The 27,332-nt window shown below is 43.8% G+C and overlaps 1 protein-coding gene across 1 annotated transcript in view; it reads left to right on the top strand.

The window, feature by feature from the left end:
• The window catches only part of LOC126456067 (outer dynein arm-docking complex subunit 4-like), a 402,992-nt gene extending 379,526 nt beyond the window's left edge, over positions 1-23,466 (top strand). The window contains exon 6 of the mRNA XM_050091822.1: positions 22,875-23,466. Coding sequence (XP_049947779.1) covers positions 22,875-23,017 — 143 coding nt within the window. The 3' untranslated portion in view covers positions 23,018-23,466. The remainder of the gene's footprint in view (positions 1-22,874) is intronic.
• The last annotated feature ends 3,866 nt before the right edge of the window (positions 23,467-27,332 follow it).

Below are 27,332 nucleotides of genomic sequence, written 5' to 3'. Positions count from 1 at the left end.
CTTGTGGAGGAAGTTAAACGGATGTGCAAAGTGAGACGGAGTGCATGACATTTCAGGATCTGAAGGAACTTACACAACTTATGTGAGGCGGATCTCCATGCAACATTTCCCTAGTAGAAGGCGGGTCGGATCGACATTTTGTAGGTGTGGAAGACAGAAGTTCGGCCAGTTAGTATGTTTAGTCTATTTTGAGATTTCTGTTGGTTCGTTAGTTGGTGAGGCTTCTATGCTAGCTGCCAGTCGATGGTTATTGCAAGGTATCTTAATGAAATTGTTAATCAAACTGTAAGGTAGAAAGCATGGAGATGAATATGCAGGTGGTTCATCCTATTGTTACCTGATTTTAGGTGGTGTTGAGCTTGAGGAGTTGGTTACACCAGGAAGTAAACTGACTGCAGTGGAGCCGTAGGGATCGTAAAGATCTCTGTAGGGTGGATGACGGCGAAAAAGTGTCATCAGCATGCTGAAGGATGTTGTATGGGCATATTAGCAGTGTAGAGGAGATAAGGGATAGGAAAGGGGACCGAGTCTTTGGGCACAGCTGCAGTGTAATGGAAGGTATTGGAATTTGTATTGTTAATAGAGGCAGGGGATGGGTTATTTGTTAGGAATGATGCAATAAGGTGGATATAGCTATCTGGAAATGCATACGTCTGGAGTTGGGGACCCAAATGTCATACACTGTCATAGACTTTCTCTAGATCGAACGAGAAAAAAATAGCGGATGTACAACTGACGAGCTTGTGGGTTGCAAATGAGTGAGCTACAGGAGCTGGTCATCAGAGAAGAAGTGGCGATAGAAATCATACTGGTTAACAGGAAGAAGGTTATGATGGTTCAGATGTTGATGGGCACATTGGTAGCCTATGAATTCTAAGACTTTGTTAAAAACTGAGGTGAGCCAGGTGGGGTGGTGGGAGGAGGTATCATTAGGAGGTTTGTGCGAGTTGAGGAAAAGTAGGATTTTGGAGGTTTTTCTCACTACAGGATAGTGACCTGTCGAGAGGATAGTGGGAAAAAAGGTTCTAAGTGTGACTGGAAAGGAAAGGAGCATTCTTTGAGGTGTCTGTAGGTAATGCAGTCGTAACCGGGGGAAGTGTTCGAATTTTTCTGAGGTAGTTACATTATGCTGTGTGCTGTGATTGGTATACTTAATTCTGTTTGTAGTATGTCGTCCAAACTTTGAGATAGGGATGGGAAAACGGTAGTTGTGCGTTTATAGATTGTAAGAAACAGAGAATATTGTAAATTAAGGCAGTCAGGAATCTACAAGAGGTCACAGAGATAGGACCCGACGTGGTCACGTCTGCTCCGGTTGCCGGGTTGTTGTGGAGGAGCGGATGGTGAGGGATGAAGTAACTGCCAGTGAATCGATGGAATACTTTCCATACTTGGGAGGGCGACAGTCCCGACGTTTTTTAGTTTTTAATAAATTCGTAGTGTCTTGGATGATGTAGTGCGTAGGAGATGGTGAGGAGAACTGGTAGGTGGCCACTTGCCGCTGGATCGAGGGCTTTTACAATGAGGTATCAAAGGTGTTCGGAAGAAGCTGGGACGATATGTGGAGCAGTGCTGCTTTCAGGATGAGGACAACATCATCTTGGAGGGAGTCTGAACTGATGCCACTGTTGGCGGCCTACTGGGGACTACGATGGATGTTAAGGTCCGAGGCAATAACACAGATTGGGAATTTATGGTTAATTTGAGTGAGGAAGTCACAGGGGCTGAGATTATTAGGCCAGATTTTGATGTCTGCAAAGGTAACAGTTGTGGTTTTGAAGAAGGGGGTGAGGGTGAGTTGTTCGGTGGGAGCATTGCGTAAGAGTTGCGGCCGAACAAGAATGTTCTTGTGGTGGTCTGTTGCCTCTGGCCAGGGGAGGAGAATATCTATATGGTGAAGGATATAGGAAGGCGTTAGGATGGCGTAATAGCGTTGGAGGGTTGTTACATTAAGGATGAAGGTACTGACGTGTTGTTGGTGGGTAGAAAGCGGATGTGGTACAGGATACCCCATTGCTGTCACACCAAAAGGCGAGGCTAGAGAGTGGGTTCTCTGGGTGAGATACAGAGAGGATTTAACTGAGGACGTCGAAATGGGTAAATACAAAGTGGGCTTAGTTTCTAGAGTACGTGAATTGGGTAATGAAGTAAATATGCGGCAGGCGGCAAGGAAAGTTTGTTGGACGTTATTGTATATTTTGAAGGACGATGCTGAGAAATCTAAGGATATTGTTGGCAGTGGGAGATGGCTGAGGGAATTATTGGGATGAATAGGATTATCAGTAGGTCGGGCAGGCACCGTTAATTCTAGTTTGATGGGTGGGGTTTGGCTCTGCATTTTGCGGAGTAGAAATCGTGGCTATGATTGCAGGCGTTGCTGGTGGAAGGAGAATCGAGGTTTGAGCATTTTTTAAGGAAGTAGGCAACTTTACAGTGAGGACAAGTGATTTGATTTTTGCAGTCGGGTCTGAAATGATCGTTATAAAGGAGATACTCGGGCAATGATAGTATGTGGTTGAGGGATTTGGAGTGTTCTACATCTACATCTACATCTATACTCAGCAAGCCACCCAACAGTGTGTGGCGGGGGGCACTTTACGTGCCACTGTCATTACCTCCCTTTCCTGTTCCAGTCGTGTATGGTTCGCGGGAAGAACGACTGCCGGAAAGCTTCCGTGAGCGCTCGAATCTCTCTAACTTTACATTCGTGATCTCCTCGGGAGGTATAAGTAGGGGGTAGCAATATGTTCGATATCTCACCCAGTAACGCACCCTCTCGAAACCTGGACAGCAAGCCACACCGCGATGCAGAGCGCCTCTCTTGCAGAGTCTGCCACTTGAGTTTGCTAAACATCTCCGTAACGCTATAACGCTTACCAAATAACCCTGTGACGAAACGCGCTGCTCTTATTTGGATCTTCTCTATCTCCTCTGTCAACCCGACCTGGTACGGATCCCACACTGATGAGCAATACTCAAGTATAGGTCGAACTAGTGTTTTGTAAGCCACCTCCTTTATTGATGGACTACATTTTCTTAGGACTCTTCCAATGAATTTCAACCTGGCACCCGCCTTACCAACAATTAATTTTATATGATCATTCCACTTCAAATCGTTCCGTACGCATACTCCCAGATATTATACAGAAGTAACTGCTACCAGTGTTTGTTCCGCTATCATATAATCATACAATAAAAGTTCTTTCTTTCTACGTATTCGCAGTACATTACATTTGTCTATGTTAAGGGTCAGTTGTCACTCCTTGCACCAAGTGCCTATCCGCTGCATATCTTCCTGCATTTCGCTGCAATTTTCTAATGCTGCAACTTCTCTGTATACTACAGCATCATCCGCGAAAAGTCGCATGGAACTTCCGACACTATCTAGTAGGTCATTTATCTATATTGTGAAAAGCAATGGTCCCACACCACTCCCCCGTGGCACGCCAGAGGTTGCTTTAACGTCTGTAGACATCTCTCCATTGAGAACAACATGCTGTGTTCTGTTTGCTAAAAACTCTTCAACCCACCCACACAGCTGGTCTGATAATCCGTAGGCTCTTACTTTGTTTATCAGGCGACAGTGCGGAACTGTATCGAACGCCTTCCGGAAGTCAGAGAAAATGGCATCTACCTGGGAGCCTGTACCTAATATTTTCTGGGTCTCACGAACAAATAAAGCGAGTTGGGTCTCACACGATCGCTGTTTCCGGAATCCATTTTGATTCCTACAGAGTAGATTCTGGGTTTCCAGAAATGACATGACACGCGAACAAAAAACATGTTCTAAAATTGTACAACAGATAGATGTCAGAGATATAGGTCTATAGTTTTGTGCATCTGCTCGACGACCCTTCTTGAAAACTGGAACTACCTTGCTCTTTTCCGATCATTTGGAACGTTCCGTTCCTCTAGAGACTTGAATTGGTATTCCGTCAGGTCCAGTGGACTTTCCTCTGTTGAGTGAATTCAGTTGCTTTTCTAATCTTTGGACACTTATTTCGATGTCAGCCATTTTTACGTTCGTGCGAGGATTTAGAGAAGGAACTGCAGTGCGGTCTTCCTCTGTGAAACAGCTTTGGAAAAAGGTGTTTAGTATTTCAGACTGACGCGTGGCGTCCTCTATTTCAATGCCATTATCATCCCAGAGTGTCTGGATATGCTCTTTCGATCCACTTACCGATTTAACGTAAGACCAGAACTTCCTAGGATTTTCTGTCAAGTCGGTACATAGAATTTTACTTTCGAATTCACTGAACGCTTCACGCATAGCCCTCCTTACGCAAACTTTGACATCGTTTAGCTTCTGTTTGTCTGAGAGGTTTTGGCTGCGTTTAAATTTGCAGTGAAGCTCTCTTTGTTTTCGCAGTAGTTTCCTAACTTTGTTGTTGCACCACGGTGGGTTTTTCCCGTCCCTCACAGTTTTATTCGGTATGTACCTGTTGAAAACGCACTTTACGATTGCCTTGAACTTTTTCAATAAACACTCAACATTGTCAGTGTCGGAACAGAAATTTTCGTTTTGATCTGTTAGGTAGTCTGAAATCTGCCTCCTGTTATTCTTGCTAAACAGATAAACCTTCCTCCCTTCTTTTATATTTCTATTTACTTCCATATTCAGGGCTGCTGCAACGGCCTTATGATCACTGATTCCCTGTTCTGCGCTTACAGAGTCGAAAAGTTCGGGTCTGTTTGTTATCAGTAGGTCTAAGATGTTATCTCCAGGAACGGTTCTCTTTTTAATTGCTCGAGGTAATTTTCGGATAGTGCACTCAGTATAATGTCACTCGATGCTCTGTCCCTACCACCTGTCCTAAACATCTGAGTGTCCCAGTGTATATCTGGTAAATTGAAATCTCCTTCTATGACTATAACATGCTGAGGAAATTTGTGTGAAATGTATTCCAGATTTTCTCTCAGTTGTTCTTCCACTAATGCTGCTGAGTCGGGAGGTCGGTAAAAGTAGCCAATTATTAACCGAGCTAGGTTGTTGAGTGTAACCTCCACCCATAATAATTCACAGGAACTATCCACTTCTATTTCACTACAGGATAAACTACTACTAACAGTGACAAACACACCACCACCAGTTGCATGCAATCTATCCTTTCTAAACACCGTCTGTGCCTTTGTAAAAATTTCGGCAGAATTTATCTCTGGCTTCAGCCAGCTTTCTGTACCTATAACGACTTCAGCTTTGGTGCTTTCTATCAGCGCTTGAAGTTCCTGTACTTTACCAACGCAGTTTCGACAGTTTACAATTACAATACCGATTGTCCCCGCATGTCCAGACTTTGCCCCACACTCTTTGAGGCTGTTGCCCTTTCTGTACTTGCCCGAGGCCATCAACCCTAAAAAACCGCCCAGTCCACGCCACACAACCCCTGGTACCCGTGTAGCCGTCTGCTGTGTGTAGTGGACTCCTGACCTATCCAGCAGAACCCAAAACCCCACCACCCTATGGCGCAAGTCGAGGAATCTGCAGCCCACACGGTCGCAGAACCGTCTCAGCCTCTGATTCAGACCCTCCACTCGGCTCTGTACCAAAGATCCGCAGTCAGTCCTGTCGACGATGCTGCAGATGGTGAGTTCTGCTTTCATCTGGCAGTCTTTAGTAAATCAGATAGTCGCCGGAAGGCAGAGACGATTTTCTGATCCATAGCGACACACATAATTGGTGCCGACATGAGCGACCACCTGCAGATGGGTGCACCCTGTACCCTTCATGGCATCTGGAAGGACCCTTTCCACATCTGGAATGACTCTCCCCGGTATGTACACGGAGTGCACATTGGTTTTCTTCCCCTCCCTTGCAGCCACATCCCTAAGGGGCCCCATTATGCACCTGACGTTGGAGCTCCCAACTACCAGTAAGCCCACCCTCTGTGACTGCCCGGATCTTGCAGACTGAGGGGCAACCTCTGGAACAGGACAAGAAGCCATGTCCAGCAGAACATCAGTATCAGCCGGAGACAGAGCCTGAAACTGGTTCGTCAGACAAGCTGGAAAGGCCTTGCGTTAAGCCCTCCAGAATGTCTTTCGCCCCCTGCCACACCTCAAGACGACCTCCCATTCTACCACGGGTGAGTGGTCTACTTCAATGTGTGGAGTATCCCGGACAGCCACAGCCGTAGTCCGATCGGGGGATGCATGGGACGAACTGGCCGTCCCTGACAAACCTCCGTCCGGACCCCCACAGTGATGCCCATTGGCAACATCCTCAGGCTGTGTGACCGAAGCCAACACTGCCTGAAGCTGGGAGCGAAGGGATGCCAATTCAGCCCGCATCCGAACACAGTAGTGTTGGACATTGTGCTGGCAGTTGTAAAGCAGGGCACCCTCTATAAGCAGGTAATCGAGGATGGGAGCAAACTCAATTAAGATGCTCTTAAGGAAGGTGGGCCTGGGTTGCAGATGTGGAGGGTCTTGCAGATTTCTATGGCAGGAAGGGAACTGAGTTCGGAGACCAGCTCCTCTGCAGTAATTTCAGGGCCAACCTTCGTCATCTCGTCGGAGAGGGTCAGGGATAGTGAGGAGATTGGGGTTGTTTAAATTGGGAGGCAGTGTTGAAGGTAGCGAGGAAGATCTGATGGCTGAACATGATTTTGAGGAGAAGACTGTGTGGAAGTTAGTGTCATGGATTGAATAAAGACTGAATCTTTGCGGAGCGAAGGTGGTAAAGAGTTTGAGGGAAGGCTGAGGTATGGGAAGGAAATAATTGCAGATCAGGACGAGAGTGTGGTAACGGGTGTGGGCGAGGGAAAGGTTGGTAAGTTAAAACAGAAGGAGCAGGTGTGGGGTGGTATGAATGACAGAGGTAGTAGGAATGTATGTAGTGGGGTGATGAGACATGGCACAGTTAGTCGATGGTATAACTATCCCAGAGAGAATTACATGTATATACACCTGTACTGGAAGTGCCAACGGCCTTGCCACATTGGTAACGCTGGTTCCCGTCAGGTCACCGAAGTTAAGTGTAGTCTGGTTGGGCTAGCACTTGGACGGGTGGCCATTTGGTCTGCCAAGAGCTGTTGGCAAGTGAGGTGCACTCAGTCTTTGTGAGGCAAACTGAGGAGCTACTTGATTGAGAAGTAGTCTCGTTAACTGCCACAGTCCGAGAGAGCGGTGTGCTGACCACATGCCCCTCCACATCCGCATCAAGTGACACCTGTGGGCTGAGGATGATACGGCGGCCGGTCGATACCGTTGGGTCTTCCAAGGCCTGTTCGGACGGAGTTTAGTTTAGTTTATTTCTGGAAGTAGCGACAATGTAAATGACGTGAGTCAGCTACAAGGGCTATTTTATTTATTTTTTCAAGTTCAGATCGGTTGTAAAATTAAAACCACGATGAAGTTCCGAGGAGGTTTAGCGCAGATGTGTTGCGAAGTGTCGATCGCATCCAGTTCTGAGTGAACAGAGAGCACTTAAGATTGCTTGAACAATAAAGTCTCACGCGAATTGTGAGGTGCGTGCTGTCATTCGATTTCTGCATGCTGAGGAGTTCCATCTGATTTCATGCAGCCCATACAACGTAACTGTCATACGTTGCAGCAAAGGGTGACAGTGGAGCAGTAAATCTGAAGCACGACATCAGAGAAGGAAGCGAACGTCAATCGATGATCAGGCGTTCTAGATAATCGTCCACGCAGGGCAGTTCAGAACAAGCGAAGACGAATATTGTCACTAGGCATTGTCGTTCTTTATGCAAATACTCCGCCACAGACAGAAGTTGCAACAAAGTCTCTCCTGCATTGTTTTCGACGATAAGTGTTTGATCACCCGCCGTACAGCACGGACTTGGATCCCTGTGATTTTCATCTCTTTGTTCACATGAAACGTGGACTATGAGGACAGCATTTTGCCACAGACAACGAGCTCCAGACGAGCGTAGAGAATTGATGAAAAGAAGAGCCGGCTGAATTCTATGACAAGGTTCTGGAAAATTAGTACCACTCTGGGACAAATGTCTAAGTTGGTGCGGCGACTATGTTGAAAAGTAGTCGGATGTTGCAAATAAACGAAGCGAGATGGCGCAGTTGTAGCACACTGGACTCGCATTCGGGAGGACGACGGTTCAATCCCGCGTCCTGCCATCCTGATTTAGGTTTTCCGTGATTTCCCTAAATCGCTTCAGGTAAATGGTGGGATGGTTCCTTTCAATGGGCACGGCCGTCTTCCTTCCCCATCCTTCCCTAATCCGATGAGACCGATGACCTCGCTGTTTGGTCTCTTCCCCCAAACAATCCAATCCAATGTTGCAAATAAAACATTTTTGACTTTCGCTGTGCTTTTCATTTCGCAGTCGATCGGAATTTGATAAGAAAATATCTCTTACGTAAGTCGACTAGTATATAAAACTGGTATATAACACATGAAAAGACTTATAGCACTTTGAAAAGCTGTCCAACATAACGAAAATGTAGGTTAAAACACCTTGTGTGTAGCTAGCATCAAATTCAGCATATGACGCATGCAGTGCTGTGCAAACGAATGAAGACGTTTGGCCGCTAGATGTCGCTACCTGCATTCACGTTACAACTTCTTGTTGCAAAATCTTTCACAAGGATCATAGGATTTTGCATTAGTGAGTATAATTTGGAATAATTATGGAACAAAAATGAAACTGCAGCTACATTGTTAGGTCTAAGGTTAAATAAATTTTATGATTTTTAAATGACTGAGCACGCAGAGATGGTTTACGGTATGTACAGTAGAATAACAGTACGACGTGTGGTGAAACTAAGATCTGTTGGTCGGAGGACGGGCTCACTAAGGTCATTGCCGTTGTTGACAGACTCAGCCAGATTTTGTTACAATGGCGAATCGCCCACCTCATGACCATCAGCCCTCTCGGGACCTAGTAGTCTATATTTCTAATGTTAATGGCCTTAAAGGTATAAGGACTGAACTGAACACCTTCTTCTAGGACCACCATGTGTACGTTTTACTTGTCTCAGAAGCCCACCGGAAACCCACTCACGAATTTCGTCTCCGCAACATCATTTGCTATCGCACTGACAGACTCCATCACCGAGGTGGGGCACGGCAGTGTTTCTGCGTAAGATACTCGTCCATAATCATGAGGTTCTCCAACCACTCGAACATATAGAGGCTACGGCAGTCACTGTTTCTACCCACCTTGGAGCTATAACTTTTGCTGCGGGGTATTTGAACCCTAACCCATCACTTCTTGAAATAGACCTCTGTGCCTTGATATCATTTGACAAACTCATTGTTGGGGCAGATCTCAACGCCAAGCATCCGGCTTGGCACTCTCGCATTGCTAATCCCAAGGGCAGGCTCCTCCTTGATCTGGAAGATGATATGGCGCTTTATACCACCGGCCGTAACACAGACCAGCTTATTGCTCGCTTGCAGAGGCCAGTGAACGCGACAGTGACCTGGTGTCGTTCAAACAAGATTGCCCTCAATGCTGCCAAAACTACGGCAGTCAATTTCACTAAACGGCGGCCCATCCTCCGCCACAGCATCACTATTGGTGGCGTCCAGGTCATATGGTCGCCTGATACCAAATATCTAGGTGTCCAGAGGGATAACAAACTGCTCTTCCATCGACGTGTAGAGTACGTCACCCAAAAGGGAGACAAGCTGATAAAAGCGTTGTACCCATTGTTCAACAGCAAGCAACTGAACCTCGATGCCAAGCTCCGGGTGTACCAGATGGTCTTCCATCCTTCCCTCACCTTTGGCTCCACTGCGTGTGCCACGATTAGTGCCTCCCATACGCAGACCCTCCAGTGCCTGTAGGATAAGGTGCTTCGGTGGAGCCTGCTTGCCCTCCCCTCACGAGGGTAGTTAGCCTCCACGAGGAAATGGACATGGCCACTCTAAAGACGTCCATGCGAGAGAAAGCAAGGCGTCTCTATGCCAAAGTGGAAGACCTACGCGACACGGGAGCATGCTTAAAACACATTGGCACGACTCCCCGGCACTGGCACCGACATCCTGTTCCTCTCCACACCCTTGAAGACTCAGATTCCGTCCATGGCTAACAACAGTCCTGTTACGGCCACTAATGAAGCGTTAGTGTTAACTTGACCATTAGATGGGTGTCGACCATCGTAAACCGCCTATTTGGTACCTAATTTCGTTAGTAGTTATGTTACCTCCTGCCTGCAACTTGAACTTCCACCGTCGGAGGGTGGTATGGCACTTCAAGTTCCATCGCCACACCTTCAACGTGCACTCGAGTGATGCCTTTGGAATGACATCATTGTAGAATGGAACAGTTATACCATCCACCGAGACAGTAAGATCGTGATCCATCGCTGAAGCTGCATTTCAACCTCACACAAAAGAAGTTGGACGTAGCAAGCCAAATATCAAAAGAAACCGTGTGCATAGCCAGCGTGTGAAGACCTCGGCGTCGCCGATACCAGGTACTAACAAACTGTATATCAGGTAGGACTTGGGGGAGCGCGGCTAGGAACAAATATTAAAACGAATTAAGCCAGGAAAACAATAAGATATGCTTGGATTAGTACGGGGTATTGTGTAACGAAAAATATTAATTTGGAGTGAATTCCTTCTGTTCAGTCAGAATTTTGATGGGGCGGTATTTATTGTGGGCGCAAATTTGCACTTCTTTTAAGATGTTCGATAACGCCTTTTGGAGCAATATGTATGTTGTCTGTGTTCGTTGCGGTATGCTTATGTTCTGTAAGATGTACACTCCTGGAAATGGAAAAAAGAACACATTGACACCGGTGTGTCAGACCCACCATACTTGCTCCGGACACTGCGAGAGGGCTGTACAAGCAATGATCACACGCACGGCACAGCGGACACACCAGGAACCGCGGTGTTGGCCGTCGAATGGCGCTAGCTGCGCAGCATTTGTGCACCGCGGCCGTCAGTGTCAGCCAGTTTGCCGTGGCATACGGAGCTCCATCGCAGTCTTTTACACTGGTAGCATGCCGCGACAGCGTGGACGTGAACCGTATGTGCAGTTGACGGACTTTGAGCGAGGGCGTATAGTGGGCATGCGGGAGGCCGGGTGGACGTACCGCCGAATTGCTCAACACGTGGGGCGTGAGGTCTCCACAGTACATCGACGTTGTCGCCAGTGGTCGGCGGAAGGTGCACGTGCCCGTCGACCTGGGACCGGACCGCAGCGACGCACGGATGCACGCCAAGACCGTAGGATCCTACGTAGTGCCGTAGGGGACCGCACCGCCACTTCCCAGCAAATTAGGGACACTGTTGCTCCTGGGGTATCGGCGAGGACCATTCGCAACCGTCTCCATGAAGCTGGGCTACGGTCCCGCACACCGTTAGGTCGTCTTCCGCTCACGCCCCAACATCATGCAGCCCGCCTCCAGTGGTGTCGCGACAGGCTTGAATGGAGGGACGAATGGAGACGTGTCGTCTTCAGCGATGAGAGTCGCTTCTGCCTTGGTGCCAATGATGGTCGTATGCGTGTTTGGCGCCGTGCAGGTGAGCGCCACAATCAGGACTGCATACGACCGAGGCACACAGGGCCAACACCCGGCATCATGGTGTGGGGAGCGATCTCCTACACTGGCCGTACACCACTGGTGATCGTCGAGGGGACACTGAATAGTGCACGGTACATCCAAACCGTCATCGAACCCATCGTTCTACCATTCCTAGACCGGCAAGGGAACTTGCTGTTCCAACAGGACAATGCACGTCCGCATGTATCCCGTGCCACCCAACGTGCTCTAGAAGGTGTAAGTCAACTACCCTGGCCAGCAAGATCTCCGGATCTGTCCCCCATTGAGCATGTTTGGGACTGGATGAAGCGTCGTCTCACGCGGTCTGCACGTCCAGCACGAACGCTGGTCCAACTGAGGCGCCAGGTGGAAATGGCATGGCAAGCCGTTCCACAGAACTACATCCAGGATCTCTACGATCGTCTCCATGGGAGAATAGCAGCCTGCATTGCTGCGAAAGGTGGATATACACTGTACTAGTGCCGACATTGTGCATGCTCTGTTGCCTGTGTCTATGTGCCTGTGGTTCTGTCAGTGTGATCATGTGATGTATCTGACCCCAGGAATGTGTCAATAAAGTTTCCCCTTCCTGGGACAATGAATTCACGGTGTTCTTATTTCAGTTTCCAGGAGTGTAGTTCAAATGCAGTTTCCTTTTGCGGAATCCAAAGTTCTCTGAATATATTGTTAATATGGCTGTGTCCAACATAAAATTTTCCACTGTTACTACAATTTATCTTGTAGACTTCTGATTATGAAAATTTATTTTGTTTACTACCAGTCTTGTGCCTAAGCCGATGTTATAGATTTTTATTGATCCGGAAGTCTCATTCGTCCGATGTGTTCTTAAACTTTTATTTATTGTGAGATTTTCCGTAATATGTCATCGGGACTAATTTCCTACTTACTGTCGCGAATGTTCCCGATTGTTTGTACCGCTCTTTTTAATCTTAATATACACAGTCGCATACTGTGGTTGTCTGTATATGGTTTGTATAGCTATTGGTTATACTCGCACTGGGTGCTTAGCCCTCTGTATATTTCCTAGTTGTCTCAGGGCAAGGAAACAAGTTGGTAGACCACTGAAGTGAAAAATAACTCTTTTTTTAATGTAAGACAGACATATCTGAAGACGATCCTATGGACTGAAACCGTTCATGGCACAAAAAGAAATGAGGAAATGTTTGGGATGAAAGAGTATTTTACATCTATAAATACAGAGTTAAATGTAACGCATAAAGTTCTGGTCACGTGACAAGCCTCTCGACAGTATTCACTTCGCATATCTGGTTAAAAGTAAAAAAAGTAAAAATTGCCATTGAGCTACATATTCCTCATTCTTTGTTTTATTTATGGTGCTATTACACCTATCAAGATGAGGACATACAGGCTTTCTCTCGCATCTATTTACCCATTCGTAGTTAGTCAACATTACAGTTTGCATTGTACTGGAGCAATATAATAATATGACAATATGTATAGTAATGAATACATGCAATTTAATTAATGTCAGTCTTATTATCATCGTATTAAGCAAATTCCTCAATATTTCCCAGTCGAATTTGAGTAAACATCTAAAATAAATGTAGGGCAGTAGTACAGAAGGAATGAAATGGCACAAGAAGCTTGTTGGTCAGAAGAACAGCCAGAAACTCTTTCTCTGTCGGCAACAGAAATGTCCATAGCTGAAGCCCGGGCTGGCGGAACTGTAATTATGTGCGACTGACTTAGCAGAGGCCTGCTTTCTTAAGGATAACCAAAATGTGATGAGTACCGGATGTTCCTTTCTGGAGTAGTAGTGATAAACATTACGACAAACAGAGGATGACACGCGTAAAGCTGAAATACTAAACACCTTTTTCCAAAGCTGTTTCACAGAGGAAGACCGCACTGCAGTTCCTTCTCTAAATCCTCGCACAAACGAAAAAATGGCTGACATCGAAATAAGTGTCCAAGGAATAGAAAAGCAACTGGAATCACTCAATAGAGGAAAGTCCACTGGACCTGACGGGATACCAATTCGATTCTACACAGAGTACGGGAAAGAATTTGCCCCCCTTCTAACAGCCGTGTACCGCAAGTCTCTAGAGGAACGGACGGTTCCAAATGATTGGAAAAGAGCACAGATAGTCCCAGTCTTCAAGAACGGTCGTCGAGCAGATGCGAAAAACTATAGACCTATATCTCTGACGTCGATCTGTTGTAGAATTTTAGAACATGTTTTTTGCTCGAGTACCATGTCGTTTTTGGAAACCCAGAATCTACTGTGTAGGAATCAACATGGATTCCGGAAACAGCGATCGTGTGAGACCCAACTCGCTTTATTTGTTCATGAGACCTAGAAAATATTAGATACAGGCTCCCAGGTAGATGCCATTTTTCTTGACTTCCGGAAGGCGTTCGATACAGTTCCGCACTGTCGCCTGATAAACAAAGTAAGAGCCTACAGAATATCAGACCAGCTGTGTGGCTGGATTGAAGAGTTTTTAGCAAACAGAACACAGCATGTTGTTATCAATGGAGAGACGTCTACAGACGTTGAAGTAACCTCTGGTGTGGCACAGGGGAGTGTTATGGGACCATTGCTTTTCACAATGTATATAAATGACCTAGTAGATAGTGTCGGAAGTTCCATGCGGCTTTTCGCGGATGATGCTGTAGTATACAGAGAAGTTGCAGCATTAGAAAATTGTAGCGAAATGCAGGAAGATCTGCAGCGGATAGGCACTTGGTGCAGGGAGTGGCAACTGACCCTTAACATAGACAAATGTAATGTATTGCGAATACATAGAAAGAAGGATCCTTTATTGTATGATTATATGATAGCGGAACAAACACTGGTAGCAGTTACTTCTGTAAAATATCTGGGAGTATGCATGCGGAACGATTTGAAGTGGAATGATCATATAAAATTAATTGTTGGTAAGGCGGGTACCAGGTTGAGATTCATTGGGAGAGTGCTTAGAAAATGTAGTCCATCAACAAAGGAGGTGGCTTACAAAACACTCGTTCGACCTATACTTGAGTATTGCTCATCAGTGTGGGATCCGTACCAGATCGGTTTGAAGGAGGAGATAGAGAAGATCCAAAGAAGAGCGGCGCGTTTCGTCACAGGGTTATTTGGTAAGCGTGATAGCGTTACGGAGATGTTTAATAAACTCAAGTGGCAGACTCTGCAAGAGAGGCGCTCTGCATCGCGGTGTAGCTTGCTCGCCAGGTTTCGAGAGGGTGCGTTTCTGGATGAGTATCGAATATATTGCTTCCCCCTACTTACACGTCCCGAGGAGATCACGAATGTAAAATTAGAGAGATTAGAGCGCGCACGGAGGCTTTCAGACAGTCGTTCTTCCCGCGAACCATACGCGACTGGAACAGGAAAGGGAGGTAATGACAGTGGCACGTAAAGTGCCCTCCGCCACACACCGTTGGGTGGCTTGCGGAGTATAAATGTAGATGTAGATGTAGATGTAGACGTATCACTTCCTCAGCATACGAGGTGCGGCTAGAAAAAAACCGGACTGATGCTGGAAAAAACATTTATTTACAATTATTTACAATTTCATGTTATCTCCTTCAATGTACTCTCCTCCTCGGTCTCTACACCGCTCCATACGAATTTTCCACTGTTCATAGCAATGCTGCAGATCATTTTCGGTAAGTCCATACATTACTTCCGTCGCTTTTTCTTTTACTGCTTCAACAGTCTCAAATCTAGTTCCTTTCAAAGCTGACTTGACTTTAGGGAAAAGAAAAAAGTCACAGGGGGCCAAATCAGGTGAGTAGGATGGATGATCTAAGATGGGAATGTTGTGTTTTGCCAAAAACGTCTTCACTGACAACGCACTGTGAGCTGGGGCATTGTCTTGGTGAAGGATCCATGACTTTTTTCTCCACAAATCGTTCCGTTTTCTCCGTACTCGCTCACGTAGGGTAGCCAGGACGCTAATGTAGTGATGCTGATTCACTGTTTGTCCCTCTGGTATCCGATCAATGTGCACAATCCCTTTGATGTCAAAAAAAAACAAAAAAACAATCATCATTGCCTTGAATTTCGATTTTGACATTCGTGCTTTTTTTTGTCGTGGAGAACCAGGAGTTTTCCAATGCATCGATTGGCGTTTAGTTTCGGGATCGTAAGTAAAAAACCACGATTCATCGCAAGTAATAACATTTTGTAAGAAGGTGGGATCACTTTCAATGTTTTCCAGGATGTCAGAACAAATCATTCTTCGGCGTTCCTTCTGTTCAATTGTGAGACACTTTGGAACCATTTTTGAACACACTTTGTTCATGTTGAAACTTTCATGAAGAATCTGCCTAACACTATCCTTGTCAACTCCTGTTAACTCAGACACTGCTCTGATTGTTAAACGGCGATCTTGTCGAACACGTTTACCGATTTTTTCAATGTTTGCATCAGTTTTTGCTGACAATGGTCTGCCAGTGCGAGTGTCATCACTTGTGTCTTCGCGGCCATCTTTAAATCGTTTAAACCACTCAAACACTTGTGTTCGCGATAAACAATCATCGCCGTACACTTGTTGTAACATTACAAACGTTTCACTTGCAGATTTTCCTAGTTTGAAACAAAATTTGATGTTAACACGCTGTTCTTTCTGTACACTCAACATTTTCCGACGCACAGACAAAACGTCAACTACTTAAAACAGACGCCACGGGCAGACTGAGTGCAGGAGGCAGATGAAACTCGAGCAGTAGGCGGAGCGAGAGTCACGTGACGGGCCACGCGACTTTCAGCCTTATTGCATTCGTTTTATTGTTTCACCAGTACTAGTCCGGTTTTTTTCTAGCCACACCTCGTATGTCGGTAGTTGACTTATTCACACAACCTTTTATCCTCAGAGTCTGCAGATTTGATTCCTTTCAGTTTCCTCATCTTTATCTAACACTACCTTACTGATCTTCATAGGTTCTTCTGTTTACATTCAAACCATCAACAGTTATCCTCGATTTCCTTGTTAACGAGAGAAGCAGGCAGAAATTTAGTTTTTTCTTACTTTGAGCAATGATGTTAAACATAAACAGTTTCTCTCGACTGATTTCATACATATATCTCCTAGCCCTGAAAGTGACATGGAAATTTTCCACTGATAAAATATGATGAACTTGCTTCTGACATGGTTCAGAATCAACAGCACACAAAACACTATGTCAGCATACTTGCATAGGCACATATAACCAGTATAGAAAGAGATCATATAAAGAAGAAAAACATCAGCTTTTACAACTGTAATAAATGAAAACAAAAAATTGATATCGTTCACCGACCACACAAGACCGCAAGTTCTCTGAAACTGATTCACAGAGGAAGCGGGAAGGTTTGTGTCGTAGGGGTAATGTTTTCGCAACTGCAGATGGTAGCCTCGAATACAGGTCTTGGGAGACAGCTGAATGGGTGCCATGCCTCCCGCATCTGTCTCACCCACACTACCTCCTTGTCAGTTCTGAAGAAATTTTGAACTCATTACAGTGGACTATGAAAAATAAGCACCATCATCTAATGGTACCACACAAATGAAGATTATAAATGTAATGTTTTCTGTGTACATTCATAACCACGTGTTAGTGTAGCTACAAATAAATTGTCTTGGGCTATACATTCATTGTCCTCGATAGCCTTCTGCAGCTACACTGTCATCCTGCAGTCACCAGTGGAGGAAGTCATTGAGATACTGGACGTTGTATTGTATGGAGGAACGAAGCAAAATTAAGGTATAAAGGCCCATTGACGATGAAGGTATTTGGAACGGCGCATTTTCCTTAATCGATATAGGAAAGCCTAAATTTTAATGACCAGTCGGGAACCCGAACCTCTGAGCTTCCTTAAGCGAACTCTGTGTCTTCCTGCAGTGTCACTGAGATCTTGTGTAACTGATGAGGAAACGATTCAGGTAACGTGGATTTAACCATACGCCGTCTCATAGCGTCCTGCACCTATTCAGCGAGGGACAGATTTGATTAAGAAAGTTGACGAAAGTTTGGGGAGAGATCGCTGCGTAATGCGAGCAGTGTTCGTAGGGGTGTTCTTCTTCAGAACAAACAGAACGAAGCAGGACGGGCTGTATGGTGTTGTGGAGGTATCCCTCAACAGACTGAGGCCTAATATATACTGCGGTCACCGTGTAATTTGCAAAGTCTGCTTGTCCGACGTTGCGGCCCAGGCCACATCTCGTCCTGTTCTATGCTAGAAACACAAGCATATCGACAGTTCACGGAAGGACCATCGAGCCATCTACGTGCTAAGTGTAAGAATAAATTCTCTGCTTATCGTAACTGGCATCTTAAAACCAGCACTTTTATACTGGTTCTAGGTGCCTCTTCAAGGATGCTGATATTTGTGTGTCTAAGAAGCCATGTCTGCAGATCTTCCTCAGGTATCGCTGGTGATAATGTTCCAACTTTTTAAGGTGGCGTCTGTAGCATGTTCATAATTGAGGACCATAAAAAATGGTGGGAAACTGAATTTTATATGGGGACCTTTGTTGCAAAATTGACATCATGAATGTAGAATTCTCGAGATCTTAGTCGGTCAAAGGAGCTCCAGCACGGTTAATTCTTTAATGAATTTCCGAATCTATATTTGCATTTGAGAGGACTTTGCTGAGATAACCAAACTCACTCCGCCGATGGTGATACTGATATTCCTCCCGAGGTTCTGGTTGAAATCAGTCTTTTTGTATACTGTGGAGATGGCATTCAGAATTAAGCCTAGCTGTTCTTTGGACTGAGTTACAACCGCATTGTGCAGAAGAATTTAGAGCCCATCGTTTTAGACGGTTCATATTAACAGTTTCATACCCATCCTGTAAGTTAACTGTATTCTTTGAGGAAGAACATCTTCTCTATGAACTTCATTACAAAGACGACAGAGGAGGAAAATAACTGAGGCAATCACACATCTCTGCTCAATACCGGTATTGGTATTGGACGGCTCACAAACGGAATCGTTATCAATGACAGCTGCTATTGCATCTCTTCAGAGTAATTTTAATATGGCAATAAATTTCTGTGGAAGTAAAATCTTCCATAAACGTTCACGATTTCGAGAAAAATGCCTAAGTAAAGTAAAAAAAGACAGTGTAAAAATTCCATTTGCTTCCTTCTATTTTCCCTGAAGGTGACGAGTTGTGATTCCTTTAGAAGGCTCGAAGCCACGTCGTCTTTCTGGCAGTAGTTTCTTCACTATGGGCATAGCACGATTTGCGAGAATTCGAGTAATTAATTTTTCCAAGGTAGACAGTGACGATATTTTGTGGCGGTCATTGCAGTCTGTGCGATCTGCTTTCCTGTGGATGGGAACCATCAAACTATTTCTGAAATCAGGAGGGATTTCTTCAGTGTTCCAAATTTTGACAATCAGTTGATGAACTTATATGTGTCTTTTGACCTCCTGACCAACTTCTTGTGATGTACCTTTAGGCTCAGTTGCCCTGTGTTGCTTGACTGGCAGCTCTCTTAACTCCAAATCTAGTGGGAAGTGAAGCTGATCTTTAATGGGTGGTTGCTCCATTACAGAAGATTTTCAGAATGTCCCTTCCACTTATTCATGATGGAACACTGATATTTATAAGTATACTCTTATCACTGGACCGAAAGGGATATATAGCAGAGCTGGTGGTACCATACATTACTTTTTGGCTTTGAAGAACTATCGTATACCTTTGCCTGCAAGATATGATCATTATTCGACTTTTATTAGCCAACACGCTTTCTTCAGCGCACAGGTAGTTCTTTGTACATTTGCTTTTGCAAGACGCAAGACTTCTCTCTGGTGAGAGAGTTCACGTTATTTCACCAAACTTTCAAGGCTCTCCTCTTCTCTGAAACCTTTACTTCAATCTCTTCATTTTTGATGTCCTAGTTTCTTTCCAGGTGCTGAAATAGTGGTCTTCGAGCTGTCCCTGTGTTGTGTTACATCGTGATGACGTTCCTTCGACAATGTCTGATGAAGCTATTTTCAGTATTATGAGGTGTGTGTAAAAAACACTGATTTATTCTTAAACTCAAATACTCAGCCCTCACATGATTGTTGTACGAATGGGAATATTGAGAAACCCCTCATGTTTATTTTGTGATAAAAATGAGTAACCTACGAATTTGTACCTAAAGTCTATACACCGATCGTCATATAGAGAAATCCGTTATGTTCCGGCATTTTCTGTGTTATCGGCCACTGTATAACCTAAACTAAAGAGAAACCCCACATGTAAAAGATATATGGTCTTTCTCAGAGTTTTAGGTTTCAGCGCTGTCGTAAACAGAAAGAATAATCGATATTGCCACTTACTTTTTACTTTAATCAATTTCTATTGTCATTGGTTATGAAATGTTAAACAATGGTGACGCTACAGACAAACATCGTAAATTACTTGCAGTTAATGAGAAAAAAGACAGATTCTGCCATTGCAGGTCTCTCGTTTGATTTTATGCAGAATATTTCGTTGCCTCAGATACCAACATTACACACTTTATACTTGCGGCAGCTATCAGTAAATGTCTTTATTGTGCATGACTTAGAAGTGGAAGTACCAGGTTTTACCTCTGTCATGAAGGAATAGTACGGAAAGCCTTAATGAAATCTGTTAATTTACTTTTGATTAAATAAACGAAAATTTTTGGCAACATTATAAGTAACTTTTCTTGTCCTCTGACTCCTGTGGAGGCCAAAATAAAAAGCGTCCAATGATGAGATGTTTTAAAATTCTTGTAGCACTGGGAGGATTTCAGTTAATCAGCCATGAGGTCACTCTTACCTTCCGTCTGACAGAGATTTCAGTATGGCAAAAAAAAAAAAAAAAAAAAAAAAAATATTAGAAATATGGATACGACATTTTTGCTGAAAGAATGCCCACAGTTAATAATAGGGTCCAGCACAAAGAAGATTTTTGAAGCGAAAATACCAGAACAGGTGATAAATTTTAAGGAATGGTGGCCTAAGTTCCACCGAAAGACTGCTATTTCCGTTGAAACTCGAGGAAGGACTAGGCAAAAACAAATCCATAAGCAGTTCCAATGTGTAACATTCATGCAGTTCGGCTGTTCATATGAAAGACCTGGTGTTTTTAAATTTAGTCCATTCATTGATGGAGCAGAAGAGTACACATTCCAACTGGTCGATCCATCTGTAAATCCACCAAGCCTTGTAAGTCAGGCTTATCAACATCATTTTCTTATAAGTGAGATGAGAATGAATGACCTAAGACGATTTCAACCATTCCTACAAGAGGAAGAAATCATCCAGAGATTCTACTCTGACAGATGCAATTGGCCAAGATGTGTCAAACAATGAACCATATATGGAGTATAATGCCAAAGAGAATGAAAAATGGACGTAATTTGTTTTATTTCCTCCATAAAAACAATAAAGCATGACGTAAGTAATGATTTATTCTATTACAAGATGTTGAGGAAGCCTGCATGTTAAATAAAAAAATTTTAACTAAACTTCAAAATTATCTACAGCGCATTGGCATTTTCCCCTCTACATTTCTTTTAACTAAAAAAACAAAATAGAATTTCAACGTAATTTAAGACCTGGAATGTTCTTTGTGTATTCTGAAGCGTTTAATATTTTGGAAATATGGAGCTTCTCGACATTCTCGTAGTAGTGTTAGCGTGTGCGTGTGTCCTGGTCAGAGACAAAAACTAAATCGGTGAACACGACTATCCTCTTCCCGGTGTAGATATTGCTCCGTGGTTATGACTTGCTTTGTCGCTGCACAGCTGATGCCTAATCAGACCTGTCGTCGGCAAGCCTGACGATTCCTACGATCGGGGCTTATTGCTGGTTTGAACTGAAACTGAGCACTATTTGTTGCGGATGACTGCCAACGTGTAACAGAGTTCCTGTTGTGCTGGCGTCCCGTACGGTAGGCCGCACGAATTGCTATCGGTCTCGCTCCGCCTACCGTTTAGGCTGCCCCGTGTAACCAGAGCTTCCAGACGGAAGGCTAGCTTGCAGTGGAGTATAACACTGTACTGACGTCTGTTTCGCCGTTGGAGACTTACTTGTACCGTTGATAACGAGTGGTTCGTCCATTTTAGATAAAGTTTCTTGTCTGAAAGCGAGAAAGTGCCGTGACCAGCAGCAACTAATCCACCTCTTTACAAACCCGTTGACTTGGTGGCAGAGGCCTCTGTCTGAGGAGTCATTTGATAGCTGGAGTCTCGTCAGTCTAGAGGAGGGTTTACCTAGTGTGGGTGGATTTTCACGTGGGTAGTTTAGGTATCAACCCTTACACCACAACAAAGAAGTACCAATTTAACGAAAACTTCAAGGATTGAAGCCCATGGAACTGAACCTGAAGGAGTTCCTAGAAAAATTGTTGTGTCTATAAGATCTGGCTCTAAATGACATCTCATCATACATGAACAAGAATATAGGGCACAAAAAATTAAAAAACGCTTGCCATCTTGTACTTTTATGAAAAAAATAATAGTAAAATTTAAAGCAACCAATGTTTTCTTTTCTAAAAAAAACGTGGTTCCATGCACATTACACTTTGATTAAATTTAGTAATGGTGATTCTGTGCAAACAGTATTTTTTTTAAAAAAGTGCCGGTCGAAGTTTAATTGTTGTGCTACGCAGGTTCAGTGGCATATAGATGTGTAGCGTGTGGCTGCACTCAGCTTGTAAGGATACTCGAGCGTACGCCATTACAGCCTCCACACTCTGATTTTCGGAGGTGATCGCTACGGTGCTACCACCTGGTGAGGTGTCGGTTTTGCTTTGCCACGCTCTTGAACCAGTGATGACATATAGTTTGCTTATAGCGCGTCTCGTTTCGTTCCCCTTCTTTTACGACCAACTGCTACAATTAACTGTGAACGATGGACTACCAATGGCAGCCTGACGACTACCACCCAATAACTATTCATATTCATAGTTTCTCAGACTGTCTCGTTTTAAGTAGGGAAGTTGTTCACGGTTCTGTCTGCCCTCTGTGAGTAATGAAATCTACGTATTGGTTCAGAATTATAAATGCTTTAACTCTGTCCCAGACTTCCCTAATTCTTTCCGCAGTCAATAGATGTTAGGTAACAATCATTGCTCGGTTATTTCACCCTTTTAAAAATCTAAGAATGCATACTTTTTCCTAGTTTAATTCCTATTCGTTGCTGTAGTCCGTCATTTACCTAGGTACTTTAGATACAAAAAATTTGCGTGCTACATGTTGCTGACCTGTTTATATACAAAGGTGCGAAATGTTGTTTTGAATATACTTTGAGATCAAAATATTTTAAAAAAATTATTGATCTAATGGTCCCACATTAAAGGATCAAAGGTGCTACGTTTTAGTTTTCACCTCGAACAGATGTTAAAATTAAATTTACTTCGTTTTAAATCTAGATTAACTGTCTACTTGTATTTCAGATATTAAATGCCTGCGTCAGGAAGCTGCGAGTCACATCTTGACGGAGGCGGAGGAAGGCATCGAATTCCTCAAGACCAGAGAAGAGTTCTGGCGTCAGCAGAGGCCCATACAAGTGAACAACAAAAAGAAGAAGAAGCACTAGAAGTAGACGTACCTGGTCACGACACGCACTCTATTCTGTAAACTTAGTGTACAGCTTTCACCTTAGCTGGACCGAACCTACAGACTCAGAAGATTCGTAACGTGTTTGCAAGACTTCTCCATAATGATGACTGATTTTTCATTTTCGATATAAGATTCCAGAAATTTCTTGACGGTATTCAGAAGAACAGATGTTCTCTTGATCTTTATGTCTGATTCCAACAAGGAATATGTATGTGACTGTTACGTAACTATCTACATTCTTATGGCGGTAGTAGATTTTCTTAGCATCGAGTCTGTTTCCACACATTGGTGTTAAGGGAATTCAGTAATTGATGACTGCTGATTGTTGCGTGTTCGTTTGATGAATAAGTACGCACTTGATGTAGGACCTTCCATGAGCGCCAGTCGAAAGACGAAGTGTCATGATACTAAATTGTTTCTTATCAATCTTCCAAACGTACAAATAGTTAAGTACTATTGATTATTTATACTGTTGAAATGATCAAATTACTGTGTTTAGAAGAATTAAAAGAATAAAGTGTTTCGGATAATTTATTGTGAAAAACTGTAGTTTCACTGTAATTCCAATGCCTTTTACTGGATTAAACACGTGCTCACTTACGCACGAACGAACGAATACACACACACACACACACACACACACACACACACACACACACACACACACACACACACACACAAACAAACAATCAATTACAAAATATTCATTCGATGGATTGTTGATATTATTTCTCAGTCTTGGGTCCTTACCCAGTAGGATTAATAGCAAATACATAGAAGGAAGTTGTGCGTCACGCAGAGGATTACTGATGAAATTTAGTCTGTTTATGTTCCAAAAACAGTCGCCGTGCAACATATTACTTATTCTAAAAACTTTTATTACGTGCCTTTAAGGCTTAAGGGCACCAGTAGTTCATGGAGAATGATTGAGTCTAAGGAATAATTGACAGTGGCCTCTATTTTGAGGGTGTCAACTTCTAATTATTTTAGTTACTGCGTAATTTTGGATTCGTAATGACAGACTACAAGCTAGTTTTTTTCTGTGTAATATGGTGGGCACTAAAATAGTTGTATCAGCTTACTCCCCGTTTAGTATTGTTAACTGAGTTGTTAATAACCTAGAAGAATTGGTTTCAGGTAAAACGTATGTGGCACTGTGTGGTGTATTCTTTTAGTGATTTCTATAGACCAGTAGGGCGGTGAAGCGTTAGTGTGAGTATGTCGGTAATGAATAGGAGAACCGAATAGAGAAAGCACCTCTCATAATTGCGTATGTTATGACTGCACAATCGATTAGCGCTTTCGAGAGAGGCCAAATACTATGCTTCCACGTTACCTCTGCCGTAGAGAGGCCCCCATATGGACTGTTTAGTGTGCGCGGCAAGCCGTGTCTGCTCGCCACACTTTCGCCAGGCTATCGGCATAACGTTTATGGTCGGACTTCCTGCATATTATCTTTAATATTACACACGTCAACCAGACCACTTATATCATTACTTTAATATATCTTAGTAAGGACTTAGTAGGGACTGTTGTCAGTGCTTATATTATTCATTAAGATGCTGTAGCTGTAGCTAATTTCTTATTATATTTTAGCTGCAGGCAACCTGAAGATGATCTAAGAACGAAACCGATGGTAGCACAGTAAATGGATAATACTGCAGCTGAGGTTGTTTTCATTAATCATTAAATATCGTGTTTGCCTTGTGGTTTAAGTGGCACCTTCATTTATTCCCCTTCATCCACAGCACAGGATGCGCAAACAAATTTCAGTCCCTGCCTGTCTCACTGCTGCAACTGCCGGCGGTTCCTGCAGTAGTCACCCGATGACCTCTGTAAAAGCTCCAGCAAAAAGGCCGGAGGTGCATCATTGGTGGACAGCTTCAGCAGTAAACATCTGCACGTGCTACGTACTACCATCCGACTGGTTTTCCTGCACTTCAGGTAGCTGCTACGTACATTCTGCAATGAGCTACGCACCCAGTAACCGACAAGACCCATGTCCCACGCCTAGAGCACTCTCCACCTACTGGAAACCTGTTCAGCGCTATCAGAAAGTATTGCCGGTTTTTAGACTTCTTACTGACACTTGGGTAAAATCTGGCAACACCTTAACGAAACCCAACAAGAACACTCTGGGGAAAGTTCAACAGGGTCTTATCCTACAAGCTCTCACGCGCTGTTAAGATCAGTTTTGCCTAAGCTTTCTGCCTTACGTCTAGAATGTTAATCACTAAGTTTGACTGAGACATGGAGGGCGAAGAATAACGAGCATAGCTTATAATCGGGATCGAGTGAGCAGTTTATATGGCTTGAAATGAGTCCCTAATTTCCAGGCTGCTCTACTTGGACGTCACAGGACACAAACCTGACATGGAGATAGTCCTCTGCGAGTTAGGGACAAAGATGTCATTATGATCAGGAATTCTATGATGAGCACAGGCCTGGACAGTTTTTTTTGTTATCTTTCGTGATTAACGACAAGGGCTGATGAGCCAGCAATGCTGTATGCGGTTTTTAGGAGAGTAGGTGAATACCGGTCTCAAATACACGATACGCAAACACTTTCTCACAACTGAAAATCGGATTAATTTTATACGCAGGATTCGTCCTTAGATGTTCAGTCTCTTCAGACCCTTAATCAGCATCAGCACCAGTCTGTGCGCCGTATTATTATACACGCTCATTTGACAAGTGAGGAGGAAGACCTGTAAGTTAACAGCGCTGATACATTTCAGTTAGGTGCACAGGTGCACAGTTTATATGAGATTACAAAGTAGTGATAAACTTGGAAGTTCAAAATAAACAGGCATAAAAATAGTACTGCTAAGATACAGTCCAGTCAGCGTCATCTATGACTATCAAACCTCTGCTGCTGGTTCGCATTTGGAATGGAGTGATTCCAAAATTAACTGAGTCGTTCAGCTAGATATATTTACCTTCTGCTCACCGCAAACAGAGCCCGAGATGAAGGTAGCACCATCTTCTTTCTGATGTACTCGCATTTTGAAAGTAGCCGATTAGCAGTAGATATTATTAAAATTATATCATTATTTTACCCGCAGTACGAATGAGTATCAAGGAATCTCATTTCGGCTTCACACACACACACACACACACACACACACACACATGAGGAAAAAAATCTATGATCTGTATTGCAGACGATAACGCCTGGAGACCGGTACATCCCAAAAACGCGTAAGAGACCTCTAAAACAATGATAAGTAAATGACATTGTCAGAAATGAGTGAAAGATTTCTTTGAAGACATTTTCACCTCCCCGCATTGAGTAAATCATTTGTTATGAACACAATATTAACGGCCCTTCAAATAATAGACCATCTTCTTCTTAATAAAGGAAATCAGGATATCGTACAGACGTATTCATATTGCAATGCAAACTTGCTACTCTGGCAAAAACTGTAGTACTTATACTACGAATGATATTTCCCCCTCCATTTCCGACCTGAGTGCAGTCTGCACATCACTTACGGCACCAGCTAAGAAATCGAACGTCTGTTTAGCTGCAAACCGTATCACGTGGGTCACTGCGAATCCATCTAACATGTCTCAGCCCTATAATAATGTTGTAATGCCGATGAAATTACAAAAAATGGTTCAAATGGCTCTGAGCACTATGGGACTTGACATCTGTGGTCACCAGTCCCCTAGAACTTAGAACTACTTTAACCTAAGGACATCACACACATTCATGCCCGAGGCAGGATTCGAACCTGCGACCGTAGCAGTCGCGCGGTTCCGGACTGAGCTCCTAGAACCGCTAGACCACAGCGGCCGGCGATGAAATTACGATGACGACCAAGAGAAGTATGGTGAAACTCAATGTACACAGTGTATTCAATGACTTTTGGAAAAGGAAACCACAGTTAACTATTTAGCGTTAAGTATGTAGAACAAAAATTAAAGGCGAATCTAATTACTGGTGACAATTCCTACTGAATGTTAGCAGACGTGAAAAACTGTAACTGACTTCACTGAAACTTCCGTACAAGTGTTGTCACAGGCATGAAACACTTATTAACCATTATTTCACTTTAAAGAGGACTTATAAGAAACATTATTCTTATTGACAATACAGTTCCTTAGATCGCTCTCGCCGGCCGAGACGAATCCGCGTCTTCGAGGGCATTGGCCTCCTCCAACCACCGTCATCACTCTTGTACTGTGTTAGGATATAAAGAGACTGATTGACAATACTGTTTCCATGACGAAGTGTCGGACAGCCACCTGACATCTACTCTCTCAGCATTGGAACCACGTCCAGACGA

This window comes from Schistocerca serialis, chromosome 2 (genome assembly GCF_023864345.2).
Source record: "Schistocerca serialis cubense isolate TAMUIC-IGC-003099 chromosome 2, iqSchSeri2.2, whole genome shotgun sequence".
Classification (NCBI taxonomy): Eukaryota; Metazoa; Arthropoda; class Insecta; order Orthoptera; family Acrididae; genus Schistocerca; species Schistocerca serialis.
Note: the sequence above shows the minus strand (reverse complement) of the source record. Positions and strands in the feature narration are given on the sequence as shown.